Genomic DNA, 24,403 nt, shown 5'->3' on the forward strand with positions numbered 1-24,403 from the left:
GTTTTTAAACAGCTTTCCTGAATGCTCCCTCTGTCTGTCTTTGGTCAGCCAAATAGACTGTCCCACTCTAAACTCATGCCATATGTTGAGTCAATGTTGCTGTGGCTGAAGGAGTCACTCAAACAAACAGCAAAGTTTTGATTTGGCAAAATAGTGCATGCAACCCGCAATTGGGCTGGATCATGTGCATTTTAATTGGGAGGTTTTTCGCCAGTTATTGCAGCATCTGCATCCTATTATATAGTCCATTCCCTCAAGCACAAGCGATATAAACAAAGGGTAAAATATATATAAAGGGTAAAAAAAAAAATCATACCAAATCCAAACTTTTTACCTTCTCCAACTTCATCCACCAGCCTGTTTTGCAGTGACTTAAAAACCACTCTATGACAACAGGTGGAAAAATACCAATACAAATTAGATTATGAATACAATTGTAATGATAAAACTAACAATAATAACTGAAACATAAAACATGACCTATAGATAGTTTAACACAAATCTCATACATTTTCATTTCATACAATTTATTACCACTTGTTGGTGGAATCTTCAAACTGCAAATGCAGGAACTGAGTTTAAACTTCGTACCGAGTTAAGAAACGACTTAGCGCAATGACCTATTTCTCAGGAAAATAGCCAATTGCACTTTGCGTCACTTCATTACCATACAGTACACCCATAGATTGCACAAACACTCCCATCCACACACACTTGCACTGGCACGAAAATTGCACTAAAGATTAGAGATCTCATGAAAATAGAGCCCATAAGCTTTAATGCAAGTAGATGTGGAATTAATTTATGTAACAAGCAGCACTGGTCATTTTTCTTTACAATGAAAACAAGAACTGACATTTGCGCAATTACAACATTTATTTCATTTACACATTGGTAAATTAGCTGATAATAAACACAGACATGTCCATTGAAGTACTTTCTTCTGTATCGCATGCCAAGAACAGAAATTAATCTGCTACAATACAGCAGAACTCAGTTTTTTAAATGGATGGTTGTAACAGATAGCAAGAAAAGAACAGATTCTTGTCTTCCAGCATTTAAGGTACCACTTGATGCTGTGTATTTCTGTGTTTTTTTCTGATGGAATTACTATTTATGAGAAGGGGAAGAAATTTCAACAGGGAAATTTAATTTGCAGGGAACTTCAACTCGCAGGGAAGTTGATGGCTTTGATCCCCACAATCAACCCATAGATTAGACAGTGTTATCTTCAGGTAATCTGAATCAACCCATTTAATTCTGGGTTGACTTCACAGCTCTTTATGCCTCACTTAACAAATCCACTTGGACAGATGAAAATTCACCGATTTGATGTGCCCTTTGGCCCTGCTTTATGTATGAACAAAGCTCTTGCAATTCCTGTGTTGCTGGCAGCTGCACTATGCTAGCAGACATTCATAGAGTGTTATTAGTTCTGTTAAAGCACATAGAACAAGTTTCAGTAGCCTCAAGTGATCACCATTGTAACATGACAAGTCTGTAAGAGTAATCAAAATGTAGGCTTGAGGAGTGGGTGCCTCAGGCTTTCAGTTCATGCATCTTTCAGTTAGTCTGAATGCTTTAGCAAGGCTATGGCGACTGCTGGCTTTTCATTTCTTTGTAAGAAACTGCTTCTCCTTGTACTTGACATACACAAATACAACAACAAGAAACATTCCAGAGTCCCTTGTAGATTCTTTGAAAAGAATCTCCTCATAACATTTATTCCACATTCAAATCACAAAGTCTTCCCCTTTTTTTTTTTTCCTTTTTTTTTATAACAGCAAAATCATCCTCAACTCCCAATCATGCTTTCTCATAAGGGTCCCATCAAGTCCTGTGGTTAATAAGCCCTTTATATCTATTCCATCATCCCCTCCATCTCTTATCTACTTAGAAGTCCCAGTCATCAACATCCAGCTGGCTGAGATCAGACTCCAGACTGGCCAGCCCAGTAGGGGAATCCTGAGTTTGAATGCACTCTAGACTGCTGATTGGGGAAACTGGACGCAGAAGCTCAGGAAGAGCCTCAGATGGTCTGCGTTTAATCTGAAATGTAGGACAGAATGGACCATTACATCAATGAAAAGTAAATGTATGACCACTATAATGTTTTTTAAACATGTACAAATATGTCAGATATTTGCTCAAAAGAAGTTGTTACCTGTTTAAAGAAGGAATGGCCTATCAGAGTGCTGGCAGAGGGTCTGTAGTGAGACATGATAAATAAGTATGTTCAGGTCATAACTTGAAGTGTGAGATGGGCAATTACTTGTTAATTAAAATACACACTCTGTAATGTTTTGTTCATGTTGTGATAGACAATATGACAGTGGTCTAGGACTTAATACTAACACCTATCATCATAGATACCAATGCCATTGTAAAAATAACATATTCATTCATGATTAATTTAATCCTCAACCAAAAGTGTCCATAATACAATAGGGTTACTGAAATACAGCTAGTACTTTTACATGCGCAGTAATAATTGAGCTACAGCAGGTTTTGTGTAGTTGGCCAACAGTTCTCATGTTAACATGGATTCACTGCACCAAGCCGAGATATTGCATTATCTGGGTCTGTTAGTCCGCCTTTACAAAAGTCTGACTAAAGGGTGCACATGACATTTTAAAAAGACAATTTTTAAAATGCATATAGACATACTGAGATGTATTCGGCTGGTCATGTGATGTCAACATGGCATCCACCATAAGGTGACCCACTCCATGTAAAATAAATCTGCATTTTTCGACTGAAATCTTCATTTCGTGTGAGTGTACATCATTTTTAACATATCTGTCAAATGTACTAAAAATTACTTTGTGTGTAACTTTTTTAATGAGGAAAAAATTGTTAACCTTTTCTCAGGGTCTCTCTGTAGACAAAGTTCCACAAAGGCATGGAAGTGAGGACTGAAGGTCCGGCTGTAAGGGTTTGCCCCAGAGAAGGATGAGGGTTCTCCATTAGTGTGGCGAGCTCCACCAGCGCAGGGGCCCTCGCAGATCCCAGAGTCGGCCCCTGAGCGAGATGGCTTCATGCAAAGTTCTTCAGGGGGAATGGTGGTGGTGTCCAGCAGGCAGGGGACTGTACCATTCAACTTTTCTAACAACATCTGACAAAGACAGAGAGAAGGTTCATAAATGAGTGTGAATGGGAAGACAATAAGGTGAGAATGCAAAAAGAGAGAGATAAAGAGTAAGGTGTTTAACTTACCTGTGTAGCAGGCATATCTTTAAAGGGTACGTGTCCATTAGCTAGCTCGCATGCAGTGATGCCCAAACTATAAATATCGGAGCGGAAGTCATATCCCTGAAGGTTCTGTAATATGCAAATACACAAATGAAAACAGATGTTGTCAAAAAATAAAAAAACATTTTTAATAACTTTAAAGGAATAGTTCACCTAAAAATGAAAATTCTCTCATAATTTACTCACCCTCATGCCATCCCAGATGTGTATGACTTTATATCTTCAGCAGAACACAAACATCTCAGCTCTGTTGGTCCATACAATGCAAATGAATGGTGATCAGACATTTGTAGCTTAAAAAAAAAAAAAAAAAAAAAAAAAAAAGAAACATAGAGGTAATCCACAAGACTCCAGTGGTTAAATCCATATCTTCAGAAGTTATATAATAGGTGTGGGTGAGAAACAGATCTAAAATCTTTTAAAATCTAAAGTCCTTTTTTTTACTCTAAATCTCCACTTTCACTTTTACATCTGAAAGTCAAATGTGGTGCCTCTTAAGTTTCACTTTCACATTTGAAAGTGAAAGTGGACATGTATATTGTTCTGTTTGCTCACCCACACCTATCATATTGCTTCTGAAGATATGGATTTAACCACTGGAGTCTTATGGATTGCTTTTATGTTTACTTTATGTGACTTTTGGAGCTTCAAAGTTCTGGTCAGCTTGCTTCACTTGCATTGTATGGACCTACAGAGCTGAAATATTCTTCTAAAAATCATTATTTGTGTTCTGCTGAAGAAAGAAAATCATACACATCTGGGATGTGGGGAGAGTTAATGAAGAGAGAATTTTCATTTTTGGGCGAACTATCCCTTTAATCGGTAAGTCTGAAATAGAATTACAGTGGCCCCAAAAACTATTTGGACACTTAAGCCACACTTTTCTGAGCCATTTTTGCAGTTACTCATAACCAACTAATTATTACCTAATGCAATGATATTCATACATGTTTAAGTGCGGCTTTAGTGTTCAAACACTTTCAGTCACTGTACATTGAGATTGCATAAAGTGTGCAGTATAAATCAAATGCACCTGCTGCAGAACCTCTGGACTAAGCCAAGGTAGCACTTTAACACTGTACTGAGGGAAATCATGGACAACACGTGCTCTCTGACCATGACGGATCAAACTAAAGATACTTCTGAGACCAGACAGATACACTTGTCCATCTGCCGAAATCAGCACATGGCTTGCTTTCACACTCCTATAAACACAAAATAAGAAGATTAACAAAAAAAGACAAACTATTGTTCACTGTTGTTCATTCGTTTTGTTGCAACGACCATGTAACATATCAGTGAGATGTTAATCTTGCCTGTAGCACAGACGTAAAGCTGACAATCCAGTATGGCAGTTGCGTATTGGCCTGGCTTAAGAATAAGTCATAAATACAAGTGTGTGTACATGTGAATTGCTCACCGGTGAACATAACCCATCTGATGTATGTACTCCAGGGCTCTTAAAACACCCAGCAATATGTAGGCAATTGTCTGCTCACTTAAGCCGTCAGCGAAATGTGTACTGATTATGTCACGTGCAGATCCTGATACAGAACATTAAAACAAAGTTATCGTAAGCGAAAAATATTTGCTTCATTGGGCAGGTATCGAGTTCAGAATTGATGTAGTGCTTTCTCTGCTAACCGTAGGCCATGAAGGGTGTGATCACCCATAGTTCATTCTCAGCAATAAAGACACTCTTGTATGGGAGGATACAGGGGTGGTGAAACAGCTTTGAGACATGGAGTTCTCCCTTAGGGAAAAACAACAAGGAGAAGAAGTGATTACATTGCATATGTATACAGTGTTTTTACAGTATTCTGTTAATGCAGCAGGGAGATTTGCGAGTCCTTTTGAGAAATTAATTAAAAGAACTGGCTCATAGAGACATATGTTCGTGAATTGGCAACAATATTCATGCAGTATGTTTGTGTTTAAGCACAGCCAGGAAGGCAACAGAGGTGGAGCAATGTGTATATTTTTAAAAACTGATTAGGCTTTGAAACTGGTTAACTGATTATTCCCGTGCTGGATGCTTACTGTTCCAATTAGGGACTAAAAACAAAATGTTTTTCATTTTGCTTCGTTGAGCAAAAACTGTATTTTTTTTTTCGTTCCAGTTCAGAGGTTCCGCAGCCTCCTTTCCAAATGGTTACCGGTTAGAACAAAATAAAAGAAAGGTTAATAACGGTCTTTTTAAAATGACAGTACTCTGAGCTATGTGTGGGTGAAATACCAGTTGCAGTGTTGCCTGATCTCGCAAGAGAAACAAGCAATGTGGTCTGGGAAAACAAGTCACTTGCCTCACCAAAATAAGTGAAAATAAGCCATAAAATTGTTTCCGGTGTGGTGACTTTATCAGCATAAAAATCATAACAAGCATACAGTTAATTCAAGTTCGATTTTTATTACAGATCTGCTTCAGTCAAAATCTGACAGCATCAAATCTGTATTAATGCATCATATCTAACAATAATTCATTGAAGACTTGGAAACAACTGAGAAATGTGCTTTTTACCTCTAATAATGTTTTCACTGTATCTGGATTAACCGTGCATGATTTTGTAGTAATTATACACTTACAGTATTGTTGTTAAAAAGGTCTTCATTCACAGAATGCGACATCCACAATGGGCAATTAGGCAAAGAAATGTACGATGCAGCAGTTTCCAAGCACATGTTTAATTTTTTACAGGGCAACATGAAGTAGTGTAGTTCCAAAAAGTTACTGTGATAAACCCTTTGGCCTTTTGTTTCATCAAAAAATTACTGGAACAAAATTAACCGGTTATAACTGGTTACCAGCATTTAAAAATAAAATTTTCACTCCGGAACAATTGAAAATTACTTGGTTCCCGTTTTCAGTTACATTCTGCAAAAAATTTCGTTCGTTTTCGTTTTTTGTTTTTTGAACCATTTTTAGTCTCTAGTTCCAACCATGCTAATATACACAATTTTGCTATGCTATGATGTGAAACATCTGTTCAACTTGCTGCTGTGTATATCACTGTGCAGCACCCACTGAGAGCAACTCTCAGGAGACTATATCCGCTGCTTGTCATGCCTAATAATGCCCTTTAGCCATGACAATAATTTACCCTTCGCTAATCCCCGCCATAAAAGCATTTCTGACCAATCCTATTTTAGCAACTGTTGCCTTGCACCATTTCACTTACAAGCATTCGCTTTTTGCGTTTTCTCTCTTCATTCCATGTATCTCCCATTCATTCCAATGGGAACTTCTGCAAAGTTTGTCAGAGCGAGCAATGGTAGCCAAGGTGGCAGAGTTTAGTGAAGGGTCAATTACAATTTAGCATAACCTATCATGCCATATTGCTTAAATAGATATTTAGTAGAAATGGGTGCAGACTAAGATACATCTACAGACCTGTAAGTAATTGACCATGTCATTGGTACACAAATCCAGGTCAATGCGTCGAATAGCCACATGCTCCCCTGTAGGTTTGTACCTGGCCAGATTAACTGTCATCAAGTCCTCCAAACTTCGACCTACATGCACAGACACATGCACACTCAGTTAATGTGCACTGAAAATCTTGTGAGATGTCCGTTTTACTGCTTGTGTTGGGACTCACCTATGACAGTGAGCAGCTCATAAGCGCTGCTGTCTGGCAGAAAGCTTCCCATGGTGTCCCTGCGTGTGATAGGGTTCAGAGACTCTTCACTGTTCTCATGGGCCTGAGACAATAAACAAAGTCATTAGTCCAAAAAGGCAACACATAATGCCAACAGAGCAACTTCCCCATTCTCTCATCCTCTACTGTATGCCACTGGAGAGGGGGCTAAAAACACACCTGCAAACTGACCAGGTTCCAGAACATTTCTCTCACTCATCTAATTAAAAAATATATATAGCACACACATTCAAGGAAAAGAACGTACAGATTCTCGACCAAAATAACAATGAAAAAGCATAAAAAAGTCAGCGTCCACACAAGGACAAGGGAGGTTTCAAACAAAAATCTCTTGATTAGCAATGTACAGATGTATCAGCCAATCATCAGTATTGGCTGATAAAAAGGATTATGCTATCAGACATCAGCTGATTGTTTAAAAACAGCCGATGAGGAGGGTAGATTATTTCCTGTCGATCAAAAGAGGGTGGAAAAATGCATTGGACAATTAGCCTTCAACTTGTCCTGTGTGTGAAAGAAAATGTTTTGTTTTTTACTGGGTAACAATGACAGCAGAGTTGCAATCATTCAGGCTTCATTATTCAGAATTTAGTTAATGTGAGTTAAGAATGTTAACGTGCGTTAATAATGTGCTTTTTGTTTCAGTGTTTTGTTTATAACCGAGACCAGAAAACATGTAGAGACATAGAGAATAAAGTTATATTGAAATTTCTTTCAAATCTGTGTAATTAAATCAGTGATTTAAAACAAGGTAGCATAAGCAGAACCACCAAACTATTAGTAACATTATCTGCAAATTTTGTTCTAAATAATTGGATATTGCTATCGGCACACATTTTGCATCGGTGCATCCCTACTCTTAATCAGACTGACAGTTCTGTGTTGCATACATTATTTGAATGGCTGGTCGAGAGGGATGCTCTGGGACCTGGTGAGTTTGCAGTTGTTTTTAATTCAAATGTCACATTGTGAGGAGAGAACAAATTCTAGCCATTTTGGGAGCAACATCTGGTGACTTTGTAGTGCTTTATCATCCATCCAAAACAATTCAATCCATTTTAACAGACTACAGAACAACAGCCTTGTAATATGAGAGTATGGCCAGTAAGCCTTGTCATATTACATGAGGTGCATTTGTGAATGTGATTTGTGAGTCCTCAGTCATACAAACAATGTGCAAGGGGGCTTGGTGGAAACTACAGTAAAACATAAACAAAATACTTTTGTCCTTTGAATTTGACATAACAGTAACCTTTGGTGTTTCTGAAAGGATCTGTGGTTGAGAGGCATCACTGTACAAGCAGTGTTTGGTTAATACACATTTTAAAATGCAGGTCAGCTTTTCTTCAAATGCATCATAGTATTTTGGGACCTGATGTCAACCAAATATATATGTGCATCAATGTAAATCACAGACAGTTTCAGTGTATTAGAGAAACATTTTGAGATCACACACACACACACACATACACGATCACAGACACAGTCACTGAGTATACCAATGTCATTGTTGAGATAACAGCACAAACCAACCTGGTTTTGAAGAGGGGAAGTGTTTTTAATTGTACATACACTGATAAATCCCAGCCATTGCAAATGTCTTCTGAGAGTCATACAGATCAAATACTGAGTAATGGCAGATTATGTGCTCATTTAAGATTCATTACAAATGATCTGAAACTCTGAGACCGGAGTCAAAAAGCTGCAGAAGGAATAGCTTCACAAAACTGCACATTTGCACAAGCATGTCATAAGCACCAAATCAATTTTACAAGACCGCACCACTGTCTTGCACCTGGTCATAGACATACATGATCCCATTAAATCAGAGAAGTAATTTCTACAAGTGGTTTTACTAACATTGAGACCAAGATCTGCAATGAAAATAATAACATATTCTCATACAGTTGTGCTCAAAAGTTTGCATACCCTGGCAGAAATTGTGAAATTTTGGCATTTATTTTGAAAATATGACTGAACATGCAAAAAAAAAAAAACTGTCTTTTATTTAAGGATAGTGATCATATGAAGCCATTTATCATCACATAGTTGTTTGGCTCCTTTTTAAATCATAATGATAACAGAAATCACCCAAATGGCCCTGATCAAAAGTTTACATACCCTTGAATGTTTGGCCTTGTTACAGACACACAAGGTGACACACACATGTTTAAATGGCAATTAAAAGTTAATTTCCCACAGCTGTGGCTTTTTAAATTGCAATTAGTGTCTGTGTATAAATAGTCAATGAGTTTGTTAGCTCTCACGTGAATGCACTGAGCAGGCTAGATACTGAGCCATGGGGAGCAGAAAAGAACTGTCAAAAGACCTGCTTAACAAGGTAATGGAACTTAATAAAGATGGAAAAGGATATAAAAAGACATCTAAAGCCTTGAAAATGCCAGTCAGTACTGTTCAATCACTTATTAAGAAGTGGAAAATTCAGGGATCTCTTGATACCAAGCCAAGGTCAGGTAGACCAAGAAAGATTTCAGCCACAACTGCCAGAAGAATTGTCCGGGATACAAAGAAAAACCCACAGGTAACCTCAGGAGAAATACAGGCTGCTCTGGAAAAAGATGGTGCGGTTGTTTCAAGGAGCACAATACGACGATACTTCAACAAAAATGAGCTGCATGGTCGAGTTGCCAGAAAGAAGCCTTTACTGCACCAATGCCACAAAAAAGCCCGGTTACAATATGCCCGACAACACCTTGACATGTCTCGCACCTTCTGGCACACTGTAATTTGGAGTGACGAGACCAAAATAGAGCTTTATGGTCACAACCATAAGCGCTATGCTTGGAGAGGGGTCAACAAGGCCTATGATGAATGCAGCATGTTATCAGAAAATACTGGCAGACAATTTGCATTCTTCTGCACGAAAGCTGCGCATGGAACGCTCTTGGACTTTCCAGCACGACAATAACCCTAAGCACAAGGCCAAGTTGTCCCTCCAGTGGTTACAGCAGAAAAAGGTGAAGGTTCTGGAGTGGCCATCACAGCTTCCTGACCTTAATATCATCGAGCCACTCTGGGGAGATCTCAAACGTATGGTTCATGCAAGACGACCAAAGACTTGGCATGACCTGGAGGCATTTTGCCAAGACGAATGGGCAGCTATACCACCTGCAAGAATTTGGGGCCTCATAGATAACTATTACAAAAGACTGCATGCTGTCATTGATGCTAAAGGAGGCAATACACAGTATTAAGTACTAAGGGTATGCAGACTTTTGAACAGGGGTCATTTCATTTTTTTCTTTGTTGCCATGTTTTGTTTTATGATTGTGCCATTCTGTTATAACCTACAGATGAATATGAATCCCATAAGAAATAAAAGAAATGTGTTTTGCCTGCTCACTCATGTTTTCTTTAAAAATGGTACATATATTACCAATTCTCCAAGGGTACGCAAACTTTTGAGCACAACTGTATATGACGAGAAGATCTGTCATTGGAGATCATGCAAGTCTATGGCAATTCATAAAACAAATTATTGTATGCCCTTTGGTGTGCTTGCAGTACTATTTAAGTGAACAGTGCAGCAAGCCCAAGCTTTCGATGAGATGACTCCATGTGTTGCCATAACATCACAATGAGCATCTTCCACACTTCACATGCTTAGGTGACCAATGACATCATCATCATTCCTGGTGTTGGCACGTTCTTTGTGACAACTAAGTCCTGAAGTTAGTTATCAGTAGACTGTAGAATCAAACTACACATCCATATCAACATCTTATCACCAACCATGATCCGGCACAGTATGTTTTGCAGGATAGATTCAAAAGAACCGACTCGTGAGAGTCATTTGTTGGGGAATCAGACTACACTGGTCACACTGTATTCTCGGTTCCCAACCCTTTTCATATATGTTTCGAGCAACATGAGGATGAGTAGATAATAACAGATTTTTCATTTTTGGGTGAACTTTCTTTTACATAGTCACACTTTCAATATGTTTGTTCCGCCAAAAATTATCTTACTAAATTAGGATTTAAGTGAAATTAAACCCAGACACTTCTCTTCCCTTTAGTTATGCAAGCAATCTTTTATAATATTAAAACCACTTTCTACCCAGCGAGTTTCCTTTGGACCTTATATAAACAACAAACTTCAAACTTAATTTTCCCCATCTACACATAAACGCTCGCCCCTCTGGACAAGCACTTGTGAAATCTGGGTAGGTGGGGAGGAATGAGTGTCACAGCAGCACATTGAGTGCATGCACGCAAACACAGGAGCACAGGGGATGTATTCAGTTGAGCACACGCACACAGAGCACATTATAAGTACACACACACACACACACACACACCATTAAACTTACATTTGCACAAGCACACACAATCTCACATGCTCATACACGCACAACTGTCGCACAACCAAACCAACAGGCGAATGGAAAAGCTGGAAGAGTTACCGCACTTACTTTCCTTAGTGGGCTTGCCTGAGTTTGCTCTGGTGTAGAGAAACAATGTAAATGACGCAAAAGACACACACATACAAACAAACAGTCTGCCTTTAAAGGGGTTCAAATCATTTTATAGACACCTCATTGCAACATATTTATATTTCTGAGACAGGCATATTTTTAGCACTCTTTCCAATTGGCCTTGTCTAAATCCCTCATGATTTAATCCATTCTTATATTGTCAATACAATTTTTATTAAATAATTTTCCCCTTCTATTACTTGAAGGAATATTCTGGGTTCAAAACAGGTTAAGCTCAATTGACAGCATTTGTGGCATAATATTGATTAACATAAAAATAATTTGGACTCATCCACTGTTCATTTAAAAAAAATAAAAAAGAATTGCGGTTACAGTAAACCACTTACAATGGAAGTAAATTGGGCCAGTCCACAAAATATATCCTGTTTTAAAAATACAGCCACACAACGTAAACATTATACATGTTAATGTGATTTAAATCAGGGATTTCCCAGCTTTTACTGGAGTTACATCATCATAACAAATTTGTCAAATTGGATATAATTTAACACAGGGTAGTAAACCATTTTATCCCTCTAAAATAGGGATGTACCGATATCATTTTCTTTGCCCAATACCCAATACAAAAAAAATATTTAAAAAAACTATAGGCCAATAACCATATTTTGCCATGAGATCACTGTTTTACTTAAGAATTATGCTTTTAAAAATGTACAAAGAGTTAAAAAAAGGCCAATTTTAAAGAGAGCCACATTAAAAGGTAAATTATTGGCCTATACATATCGGCGGCCGGTACATCAGTGCATCCCTACTCTGAAATCATGTTAACACATATAATCTTCATGTCTTGTGACTATACTTTGAAACTGTGTATTTTAGTGTTTATAGACTGGCCCCATTCACTTCCTTTGTAAGTGCCTCACTGTAACTCTGATTTTTACTTTTATGTTGAAATGAACGAGGGATTCAAAATAAACTTTCGTGGTAATCGACATTATGCTACAAATGCTGTTGATTAAGCTTAACTTGTAGCCTATTTAACCCTGATTATTTCTTGAACAAACAATGAAACAAAATTCCGGAAAGGCTCTAACACCAATATAATCCAGCCTATAACATATTACTCATAAAACACCATATTAGCCAAATGTATTTATGGTCTAGTCAAAATATGGATAATATTATAATTCATGTTATTAAGCACAAACTGATTATCACATATTGTAAATCTCTTAATCAAGCTGTGGTATCTGCAATTCAATATCCTTACTTGAACATTCATTGACAGACAGAAATCAGCAGAACTCATTTTTTAAAATTTCTGTTTTTTTTTTTTTTGTTTTTTTTTCATTTGAAAATTAAACAGTCTTTTTTTATCTGTTTTTTACATTTATTTGTGCAGAGCCACAGGAACATAGCAGCCAAAAGCAAACAGAAATGTGTGTCTTCACAATAGATATGAAGTAACATGCACCCCTGGAGCAGTGATGAGACCACAGCAAAATGAGTGAAAGCAGCAAAGCAAATAGCAAAGCCTTAAAAACCCCTTCATTGCCCAATGGATTATAGAATATCAGCTTAGGCATAATGAAAACCTATTAAATGTTAGTTAATACCTAGTATTCAGACTATCATAACACTGGCTGTACAGTGTATTGTATATAGTCCTTAATTTCAAAGCTATACAGCATCAAAACTCTATCAGCAAGAGCCGAGCCTTGGAGCATTATGCACCACCCACGCCATGAAAAGCTGTAGATTTTCTCAGATTCTTTTAAGAAGGTTTACTATACATCATAATAATATCTACTGCAACTAATTGTAGGAAATAAGGAGGTATATGCCATATAGAGAAAATTGAGAACTTATATCAGATCTAACTATAACTGAAGCTCCCTTAATGATCAGCCCACCCCTGATAAATGAGCAGTTTAGTGATCGACCGATATGGGTTTTTTAATGGCCGATGTCAACATCCAGACAGCAGGGTGGCAGATAGGGCGGTACAATGCCGATATATCACACAATTTAATATAGTAAATAACATAAACATAAAATTGCAAAAAAAAAAAAAAAAAAAAAACTAAGAACCATGGTATGGTAACTTGATGTTAAATATATATTTAAATTTATAGGTCTTATTTATGTTCCATTCATTAAGCTACTATGAAAATTACTCTAATTAATAAACTAATACATACATAATATGCAATAAACTGTTAAGCACTGTAGCTTATGAGTGTGTTCACGTTAACATGTTGTCTTGCATTACCATATAAAGCCTACGTAAGAATGGATATTTGTTTAATTCGTGTACTATAATGTGATTTTCTGTGTATAGTTAAATGGTTTTCCTTATTTTAAATATAAATTGAAATGATCTGATATCACGAGAAAAAGGCACCACCGACAGCAGTAAAAGGCACACACAAAAAAGACATTTGATATAATTACGTGACAGTTGTCCAGCATCTGCAAAGAGCATAAAAAAATAGCACGGGTGCAGTAACATGCAGTATTTTCACAAAGTTGAATTGCATAAGTTAAATTTAAATGTATATATATATATATATACACACATTTACTTTTAGCAGGGTTATAAATTTACAGCGCAAATTATAGTTACTCCAGGAATACTTGTGCATCAGCGTTAGACGATGGAAATTTCCCGCCCCTTTCTGAAACGGAAAATATGATTGGTTAGCAAATATCCAATCGCGTCTGAAATGAACGTTCTGATTGGTGGATCAGCTTAATCGGACTGTCTGTCTGGCTCGTGCTATTAGTTGCACTCCCGCCTCCCGCAGCTCCATGCGCATTTAGAGAGAATCTCTGTACACGTTTTAAAATAATAATAATTAAAAACAAAACGAACAATTCACTTAATGTAACATCATATTATTAGATTGAAAATGTTCCGGGTCAAAAGCCTACTCGTTGTACTGGCTGCCATACGTATCATCCCTTATTTTAGGTGGGCATACGCAAAATCCTAAGAAATATAGGTGGGCATACAGCGTATGAATGCGTATGCTCTAGACCAGTGACTCCCAAACTTTTTTCGAAGGGACCCCTATTTTAACCTTCAAAATCCCGAACGACCCCCCTCTCCAGCGAAGAGACAATTTTTGTATTACTACAAAAACTTTGAACATATATTTAAAGTGTGATTTTAATTTGAGCACTAGTCAAAAGATCCCTGAAGTTCTGGTGTCTATTTTGTAAGAACAATTTTTCCAAAGGAAAAACTCACTGGGTTTACGATAATTAAGATAATTAAATAATAATAAATCCACATAAATAATAATAAATAATGAATAAATACATAAAACCAAATACATCCTCGTTTTCTTTTTACCGCGTTTTCTCTTCTCCTTGACGCTTTGCCATAGTCACTCATTTGGTTTGGCTATAACCTGTTGTTTTGATCGTTGCTCAGTACTGTACCAGTAGAACAAGAAGTTTTGCCGCGTCTTTAAAAAAAAAAAAAAAAAAAAAAAAATATATATATATATATATATATATATATATATATATATATATATATATATATATATATATATATATATATATAATAACCCCTCTGTCCTTACCACTATCGCGAGATGCACACCTTAAAAAAAAAAAACCTATGTTAGACATACTGTGTGTCTTGTCTTTTCAAATATCTCATAAGCAATAATATATTATTAAAATACTAAAAATGGCCCTATTTGATTGTGCTTTATTACAAAAATAATTTAAAAATAACTTTCACACATTCCACTTTTTTCTTCTTGTAACCCACAAAATATAGAGAGCTACACAACCCCCGTGAAGCTCTGGCGACCCCTAGTGCCTAACCTGGGTCGCGATGCCCAGGTTGGGAAGCACTGCTCTAGACTACACTACTGGCTCGACGGGAAGAAAACGCTGTATTTTCGTTTAAACGAGATATGTGCATATTTCCAGACGGTATATGATATTCGTTTATTGATATTTGCCTTTTTGTCATTAGACAAAACAGTTTAAAATTACAGGGAACTGTTGAGGAGAGAGAGGGAGAATGAAACAGGCGAGCATTTTAACATTATAAGCTCAAACGCGTCTGCCGCGGCTCTGATATGCGGACCCTTTAAATGAGACTGGTGTTGCACACCGGTCTATCACTGTAGTAACATGATGGCATGTAACAACAAAACGAACCGTGACTGGTCATTTACATGCAAGCAGGTGATTCACAGCGCCCTCAAGAAACAAATCGGCCAAACGGGAAAATTTAACTGGCTATGCCAATAATTAACAAATTCTGAATATCGGCTTATTTATCAGCCTCTGCGACATATCGGTCGACCACTAGAGTGGTTAGATTACAGTGGCACCACAGAAGCAATCTGTCAGCATCTCGCAATTACACTACATCACAGGCAGACTTACATAGAGATACATCACAGGAAGAAGATAAAACGTCTCACAGACACGAAGAGGACACACAGAATCTGCTGTTATCGCCATCATTAGTCATAACTAGTGTTGTCAAAAGTACCGGTACTTCGGTACCAAGTCGATACTAAAATAAAATGATGTAATGATACCAGTGTTTCTGCAGTACCGGTAGTACCGAGCACTGACTCAATCCTGTACCAGCATGTAATATGACCCACGACTGCTTTAAAATGCTCATTTTGAGCATGTGTTATTACTCCTTACACTGAAAGGACAACTGATCAAATTAAAATCATGACATGTCTTAGTGTGATTTATTAAACCGCTGAAGGCTGCAATCTTAGTTTGGAAGAGCTGCGTACTTTGAATTAATGTATAAATCCGACCGCTCATACATATTGAGGATCATTCACGAATGTTGTATCAGATGACAGAGCAGAGCACTAATCTACTGTGAATCACGCAGCACATGTAAACTATATATTTATATAATTAAATCGCAGCATTTGCGCTTTAATCTCAACTCTTTATTTGTAAAGCATTTAAAACAACAGAGTTGACCAAAGTGCTTCAGAGTAATACAATTTAAAACATAACATTTAAAAATTACCACATAAGCACCAGTAATCTAAAATACAAACGCTTAAAAATGTGTCCTACATTTCATTTGTCAGACTCAAAGGCCAGTGTAAAGAGATGAGATTTCAGATGTGATTTAAAAGTTTTGCAAACTGTTTATCAGGAAAGTGAAGATTCAGGTAAAAAATACACGTCATAAAAGCACATTTCAAAATATAAACAAGAGCCCTGAAATTGAGGATACTGTGACAGAAATATATTACAACTGTATAGTAAAATGTAATATTCACTATAATGATGATGATAATAATAATAATAATAATAATAATAATAATCATAAAGTAATATATCACAAGCAAGACTGCTGTTGAATAAAACTTTGGCAAAAAAAAAAAAAAATGCAATGACATGTTTAAAGTTATGTTTTCACTTGTTAAAAGTTTTAAGAATTAATTGATTAGACACCATTTTGATGATGAAATTAAATTAAACTAAAACATGGAGTTCTGGAAAATAATATGTGGCAGTGGGGGCGTGGTTGAGCATCCGTCCGGAGAGAGAGAAAGCAGTAAGGGCGCTTACACCTGAGCTAGATTATGTCTAACACCTGTCTCTAATTCCAGTGAGCATGGGGAGAGCGGCATATAAGTGGCCACACCACCAGCAGAGGGAGAGAGAGAGTCTGGCACGCAAGTCTCACGGTGAAGCTGCTGAATTTATGACATTAAAAAGAGTTGTGATAAAGACTTGGTGATGATTTAGAGGCTGTGTCTAGAAGCTTGTGATGCTAAAGAGTTTGTGAAGCTGAAGAAGTTACTGTGCCAGTTGTGACTGTGTTACCCCGAAGATGTGATTAAAAGCTCACCTGAGACCTGAAACATCCCGTCCCAGTGTCCTCCTTCCCTCATACTGTGTGACACCCTTACACTGGTGCCGAAACTTGGGAACAATCGAGTTGGAGGAAGTACGCCCCATGGAGTCCCCCCCGTTGGCAGAAATCCTCAAGTCCCTCGCCGGGCTACACCAGTCCCACCAACAATCCCTGCTTGAGCTGAGACAAGGTCAAGATCGTCGTTTCTTCAAGATCCTATGAGCTAAAGCAGAGGTCCGGCACGTGATTCGGAGCCTCCTTAGCCAGGAGAAAGCCCTGGCTGCGACTCCGGACACCACATCCCCCATGCCATTGCCCACGCTCCTGAAGATGGGGGCGGCAGATGATCCAGAGGCGTTCCTTGACCTCTTTGAGTGTACCACCAAGATCTGGGGCTGGCCGCGTGGCCAATCAGCCAGAAGCCCAGCTCGCAGCACAGCAACTGCCGGCGGCTAGTCTCCTGGCTTAGGAGGACTTGAAGAAATCCATCCTGCAGCGGGTTGGCCGTAGTCCAGAGCAGAATTGCCAGCTCTTCCATGGCATGAAGTTGGAGAGGACTGGCCACCCGTTTACCTTTGCCCAACGGCTCCGAGACACCTGCCGGTGATGGCTGCTGGCGGGGGATCGCGACATCGAGGGAGTGATTGATCAGGTGGTACTGGAACAGCTAGTCCATCGGCTACCGCGAGGAATGGCAGAATGGGTCCAGTGCCAATGCCCAGCATCGCTGGAGGAGGCTGTCCAATTGGTGGAGGACCATATGGCAGCGTCCCAGAGGGCAGAAGAGCCCTTCTACTCTCTCCCCCCATCCTATGTCTTTCCCCTCCCCTCTTCCCTCTCACTCTGCTCTCTCCCCAGAGCCCGTTCCTGCCCCGCGGAGGCGAGGAGTCCCGCCACCGAGGCCAGTTCCCCATGCGCGGGGGTTGGTACCCCCCCAGCATCTACGGTGCCCGCCGCTCTCCCCATCAGGTAAAGGCACCCGCCGACGCAGGTGTGGGGGTAGCGCCTGGGCCAACCTGCTGGAGCCGCGGAGATCCGGGACACTTCCGGGATCAATGCCCTGTGATGGAGCTGGGGATGGTGGTCCAGTCCCCAACACTCCGCAGGCTGCCCCCGACCAGGCCGGAGCGTACCGGATACCGGTAAGTGTCAAGGGGGGTACTCACCAAGCATTGGTGGACACGGGTTGTAATCAAACCACTATCCACCAATGCCTGGTTCAACATGGGGCTTTGGGTACAACTAAAACGGTGAGGGTGAAGTGTGTGCATGGGGATATTCACAACTACCCCGTGGTGACCCTCGTAATTAAATTCCGGGGGACAAAGCATTAGTTCCTGCCTCACCCATCCGCTGATTTTGGGGACTAATTGGCCTGAATTCCGAAATGTATTAAAGGGAATACGTGCGGATGGGTCCTGCACAAAAGTGACGAGATGTGAAATGTGTGATGCTCTGGCAGGGGAGGCAGTGCCGGGGCCGTCTTCTTCAGCTCCACGTCAGGATGACGTGATGGGGGAGAGGCTGCAGCCCCTCCCATCCTCAGGGGATTTCCCTTTGGAGCAGTCGCGAGACGAATCCCTCAAGCACGCCTTCGACCAAGTGAGAGTGATCGATGGTCAACAACTCCAGCCGACTGTCGCACTTTCATATTCCTATTTTGCAATTATAAACAACTGGTTGTATAGAGTGACGCAGGACGCTCAAACAAAGGAAGATACAACCCAGCTATTAATACCACGGAGCCATCGGGAAATGGTGTTCCAGGCGGCTCATCATAATCCCATGATGGGTCATCTAGGGGAAAGAAAAACACTGAACCGACTAATAGCCCATTTTTATTGGCCGGGCATTGGATTCCAAAAGAAATCCTCACCGATCAGGGCACAACCTTTATGTCACGGACACTACGCGAGCTTTACGAATTATTGGGCATTAATTCACATCAGCGTTTACCATCCACAAACAGATGGCCTGGTGGAGCGATTTAATGAAACCCTTAAAAATATGATTTGTAAGTTCGTGCATGAGGATGCTAGAAATTGGGACAAATGGCTCGATCCCCTGTTATTCACAGTACGAGAGGTCCCGCAAGCCTCAACGGGGTTTTCCCCATTCAAGCTGCTGTATGGGCAGCGCCCACGCAGCGTGCTTGATGTCATACGCGAAGCTTGGGAGGAGGGGCCTTCAGCCAGTAAGAATGAACTTCAAAAACTTTCTTGATCTTAGAGCAAAACTCCACACCTTGGGGCAACTAACACAGAAGAATTTGCTCCAAGCTCAAGAACGACAGAGCCAACTGTATAACAGGGGAACTTGGCTGCGGGAATTTGCACCAGGAGATAAGGCACTCGTATACTCTCCTCATCGAGCTCCAAATTACTTGCCAAGTGGCAAGGAATCTTTGAGGTCACACGACGAGTGGGGGAACTTGATTATGAGGTAAAGCGAACCGATAGAGGGGGCACCTCCTGAAATTGTGGAGGGAGGCGGCCCCTGTGACGCTGGCTACAGTAGTTCCAGAGAGGGCGGAGCTCAGGCTGGAGGTAAATACGAAACAATCGCGTCACCCCGGTCACTTGCGGAGACCACATCTCATCGTACCAACTCGCAGAGGTTGCCAAACTACAACAAGAATTCGCAGATGTGTTTTCCCCTCTACCGGGTCACACAAACCTCATCCAGCACCACATCGAGACCGAGCCAGGGGTGGTGGTACATTGCCGTCCCTACCGATTGCCCGAACATAAAAAAAAATAGTCCAGGAAGAACTGGATGCAATGCTCGATATGGGAGTAATAGAGGAATCCCACAGCGACTGGTCCAGCCCAGTTGTTCTGGTTCCTAAGAGCGACGGGACTGTATGGATCTGTGTGAATTATAGAAAAGTCAATGCGGTGTCTAAATTTGATGCCTACCCAATGCCTTGTATTGATGAGTTGCTCAATTGGTTAGGCATTGCTCGATTTTACTTGACACTGAATTTGACAAAGGGTTATTGGCAGATCCCCTTGACACCAGTTTCCCGTGAAAAAACGGCCTTCTCCACACCGTTCGGATTACACCAATTTGTGACACTCCGTTCGGTTTGTTTGGGGCTCCGGCCACGTTTCAGTGCCTCATGGACCGAATCCTCAGACCGCATTCGGCTTACGCCGCTGCCTATTTGGATGGCATCATCATGATTGGCAGCAGCATATGCAGCATCTGAGGGCAGTTCTGAAGTCGCTGCGACGGGCGGGGCTCACAGCAAATCCAAAGAAGTGCACGATTGGGAAGGTGGAGGTACAGTATCTGGGGTTCCACTTGGGCCATGGGCAGGTGCATCCCCAAAGTGACAAGACAGCGGTGATTGACCAAAGAATCACTGGAGGCCCAAGACCAAAAAGGTGGTGAGACAGTTCTTGGGGCTGGCTGGCTATTATAGGAGATTTGTTCCTAACTATTCGGACGTCACCAGCCCGCCGACTGAACTCACTAAAAAGGGAGCTCCAAACCCAGTACAGTGGACGGAGCAGTGCCAACAGGCGTTTACGCAGGTTAAAGCCATACTTTGCGGGGGGCTGCTTTTACATGCACCTAATTTCTCCCTTTTGTATTGCAGACGGACGCTTCAGACAGGGGGCTGGGGGCCATGCTCTCGCAGGTGGTGGAGGGGGAGGAGCGCCCGGTGCTGTACATTAGCCGCAAGCTCTCCTTGAGGGAAACAAAGTATAGCACCGTGGAAAAGGGGTGTCTGGCCATCAAGTGGGCGGTCCTCACTCTCCGTTACTACCTGCTGGGGCGGGCCTTCACCCTCTGCTCAGATCACACCCCACTCCAATGGCTCCACCGCATGAAGGATACCAACGCGTGGATCACCCGGTGGAATCTGGCTCTCTAGCCCTTTAAATTCAAGGTGGTCCACAGACCGGGGGCGCAGATGGCTGTCACCGACTTCCTTTCCAGAAATGGGGGGTGGGGGGTTGTGGTAGACAGGCCGGATGGCTCCAAGGCCTGAGTCGCGCGGTGGGGATATGTGGCAGCGGGGGCGTGGTCGAGCGTCCGTCCAGATAGAGAGAGAGCGGTAAGGGCGCTTACACCTGAGCTAGATTATGTCTAAAACCTGTCTCTAATTCCAGTGAGCATGGGGAGAGCGGAATATAAGTGGCCACACCACCAGCAGAGGGAGAGAGAGAGGCTGGCACGAGAGTCTCACGGTGAAGCTACTGAGTTTATGACGCTAAAGAGTTTGTGAAGCTGAAGAAGTTACTGTGCCAGTTCTGACTGTGTTACCCCGAAGTTTGTGATTAAAAGCTCACCTGAGACCTGAAACATCCCATCCCAGTGTCCTCCTTCCCTCATACTGTGTGACTCCCTTACATAATAATAATAATAATAACAAAAAGGAAAACAGGATTTGGTAAAGAATAAAAAAGATGTCACTAGGGCACTACTTAAAAACACTTAAACAATGCATCCTTGATTGAGAAACACAACATGCATTTCTTTTCATTTATTATTTACATTGAAATGTAACTTTTTAAATTGGCTAAACAGGTGTTCAGTAGCACATTGTCATATTAGCATATTTATGCTCTGGTACCAAAATTGGTATCGAGAACAACTACTGAAATGTTGGTACCATGACAACACTAGTCATAACGACAGATACACTGCACTTCCATTACACGAAGAGCTGTTGCACCACATTGTTTGTGTTATAACACGTTTATAACACAAATTATTTTGATAAAGCAATTAAGCAAAACAAACAGTAAGCAGTTTTACTGCAAGCCATATAATTGCTTCTGCAAATGAACTGAGTCTGAGTGGTTGTAATCTGCATAGAGGTTCTCTTTTGCTATGAACCTTCACAGCTGACTATGAGGGGGATTCATGTCCAAAAATATCTGTTACTCCTCTAGATAAGATTGACCAATTTACCCTCAGAATGGTGCAGACATGTCTTGAAATATGAGTGTATTAAAGAAACGAAATGTTTGTCCCAAACGTTTGTTTGAAAACATGTGTTTTAGGTCTCCCCTTCACACTCACCCTAGTGAATTAAGCTCAGGCAGGTGCGGTTTGCTGAAAGAGCTACAAGAAGCATAGTGCCATGAGATGCTGGATTAAACTCACCTCCAAATAATTCCAGATCCCTCAGGCTTTCCACACTGAGTTTCTCTGACACCCAACGCTAAGAGAGAGATTGTATGTTGAATGTCAGTCAAGTCATTTTTATTTGTATAGCTCTTTTCACAACACATATCGTTTCAAAGCAGCGTTACAGAAAATCATGCATTAACAGAAAATGAAACTGTAATATGTATCAAGTCTTAGAGTGATCATTGTGGCGTTTGATTAAATATGATTGTAAATTGTGTACAGAAATTAAATAATTAAATTATAATTGTATTTAGAAACCCAGTGAGCAAGCCGAAGGCGACAGTGGCAAGGAACACAAAACTCCATAAGATGTTGGTTAATGGAGAATAATAACCTTGGGAAAAACCAGGCTCACTGTGGTGGCCAGTTCTCTGGCTAAACAACAGGAATATAATACCAATATTAGTTATTTGTGTGCAGTGCAAGTCGTGGTTTAAAATTAGTAAACTAAGTAAGTGTTAAAGTATTTAAGTATTTACACACAAAGTTTAGGTCAAACCTGTCAAAGTTGGTCCAGGCTACTTTATACACAATTGAATTCAGTCATGTTTAATGTAATGATTACATTAAGTACTATGATAACCAAGTATTTAACATAGACATAAGTTTACTCACCAAAAAAGACATGGATCCTGAAGATGATGACAGACCAGCAATACTTTCAGAATCACAGTAACAGTACAAATCTGAAAGATGGTGGACTGGAAATTGCAAAAAACTGTTCAGATTCACGACTGCAAAAGTTGCCACACAACATGACAAATAGATAATTTATTTCTCTGAAAATTTCTGAATTATGATTTAGCTTATTCCCGTATTTTGACATTAACAGATCTCCTTCACTTCAGAAAATACACCTTTATTCTAATACAGCTGCTAAGAAACAAATCTAAGCAAATCCAATAAAACAAACAGGATTTATTGTCACAATTAATGCATCGGCTACTTAAAGGAATAGTCCAGGTTCAATCAAGTTAAGCTCAATTGACAGCATGTTGTGCATAATGTTGATTACAATAAAAAAATATTTTGAACTGTCGCACCTTTTCTTTAAAAAACAAAAAAAGAAAGAAGCAAAAATCTGGGTTACAAATTGGCACATACAGTATGTACAATGGAAGTGAATGGGGTCCAATCCGTGAACATTAAAATACTTACTGTTTCAAAAGTGTAGCAAAAAAAACAAAGTGTGTAAACATGATTTTAGTGTGATAAAATCGCTTACTATTCTTTTCTGTGTAAAGTAATATCCAATTTTAAAACTTCGTTGCCATGACGACGTAACTCTTGAAACAACCGTAAAAATAACATTTTTAACAACGTTACAGCTTAAATACTACACAGAATTTTTTTATTATTATTATTTAAGTGCTTTTATAAAATTATAAGCTTCACGTTTGTGCCTTTAAACCCTCCAAATATTGGCCACATTCACTTCCATTGTAAGTGCCTCACTGTTACCTCAATTATTATTATTATTATTATTATTATTATTATTTATTTATTTATTTTTTAAAGAAAAGGAGGAACATATATTAATTGTTTTTTGTGGTAATCAACATTATGCTACAAATGCTGTCAACTGAGCTTAATTTGTCTTGAACCCGGAATATTCCTTTAAGAAAAAAGACAAGAATTTGTGTGTTCTCAATTGTTGTGAAGTCGACGTGATCTGCATGCACTGATAAAATATTTTAAATAAGAAAGTATAAATTTATTCATAGGCAATTGTGGCATGCAAGCGTGCTGAGAAGTACCTTTCAGTTAGCCAAGCAGCTGCAAGAATATATTTCAGTGATGCTAAAACGAACTCAAAGATCCAGTTTGCTTGTCTAAATAATACAGTATAATCGTTTAACTCACCCTCTAATAACAGATAGCGTTAGCTCAACTCAACCCAGTTTTTAGTTATCAACAACATTAAAGATTCTACCGTATTTCTTCGGCTCGTAATGGGCTGGGTCGCCTTATGAAACGTTCAGTGATTGGACGCGTGTCTTTGACGCCTTGGCG

General features: G+C 39.8%; 1 protein-coding gene across 5 annotated transcripts; it reads right to left on the minus strand.

Moving 5' to 3' along the window:
• Positions 1-752: 752 nt before the first annotated feature.
• On the minus strand, positions 753-24,372 carry LOC127450710 (STE20-related kinase adapter protein alpha-like). Of its 5 annotated transcripts, none has more exons than XM_051715002.1 (13): positions 24,254-24,372; positions 23,006-23,091; positions 22,364-22,421; positions 11,344-11,372; positions 6,849-6,951; positions 6,641-6,762; positions 4,897-5,005; positions 4,673-4,796; positions 4,286-4,457; positions 3,217-3,321; positions 2,862-3,115; positions 2,165-2,207; positions 753-2,049 (listed from the first exon to the last, which is right to left on the minus strand). In XM_051715002.1, exons 2-13 carry the CDS (start codon positions 23,015-23,017, stop codon positions 1,894-1,896), a joined length of 1,287 nt encoding a protein of 428 aa, XP_051570962.1. In that variant the 5' UTR covers positions 23,018-23,091; positions 24,254-24,372; the 3' UTR covers positions 753-1,893. The 5 variants fall into 5 exon arrangements, with proteins under 5 accessions (XP_051570962.1, XP_051570961.1, XP_051570963.1 ...); XM_051715001.1 differs by having other exon boundaries at positions 24,148-24,353; XM_051715003.1 differs by having other exon boundaries at positions 24,324-24,350.
• Positions 24,373-24,403: the final 31 nt, after the last annotated feature.

Source organism: Myxocyprinus asiaticus, chromosome 13 (genome assembly GCF_019703515.2).
Source record: "Myxocyprinus asiaticus isolate MX2 ecotype Aquarium Trade chromosome 13, UBuf_Myxa_2, whole genome shotgun sequence".
NCBI classification, from domain to species: Eukaryota; Metazoa; Chordata; class Actinopteri; order Cypriniformes; family Catostomidae; genus Myxocyprinus; species Myxocyprinus asiaticus.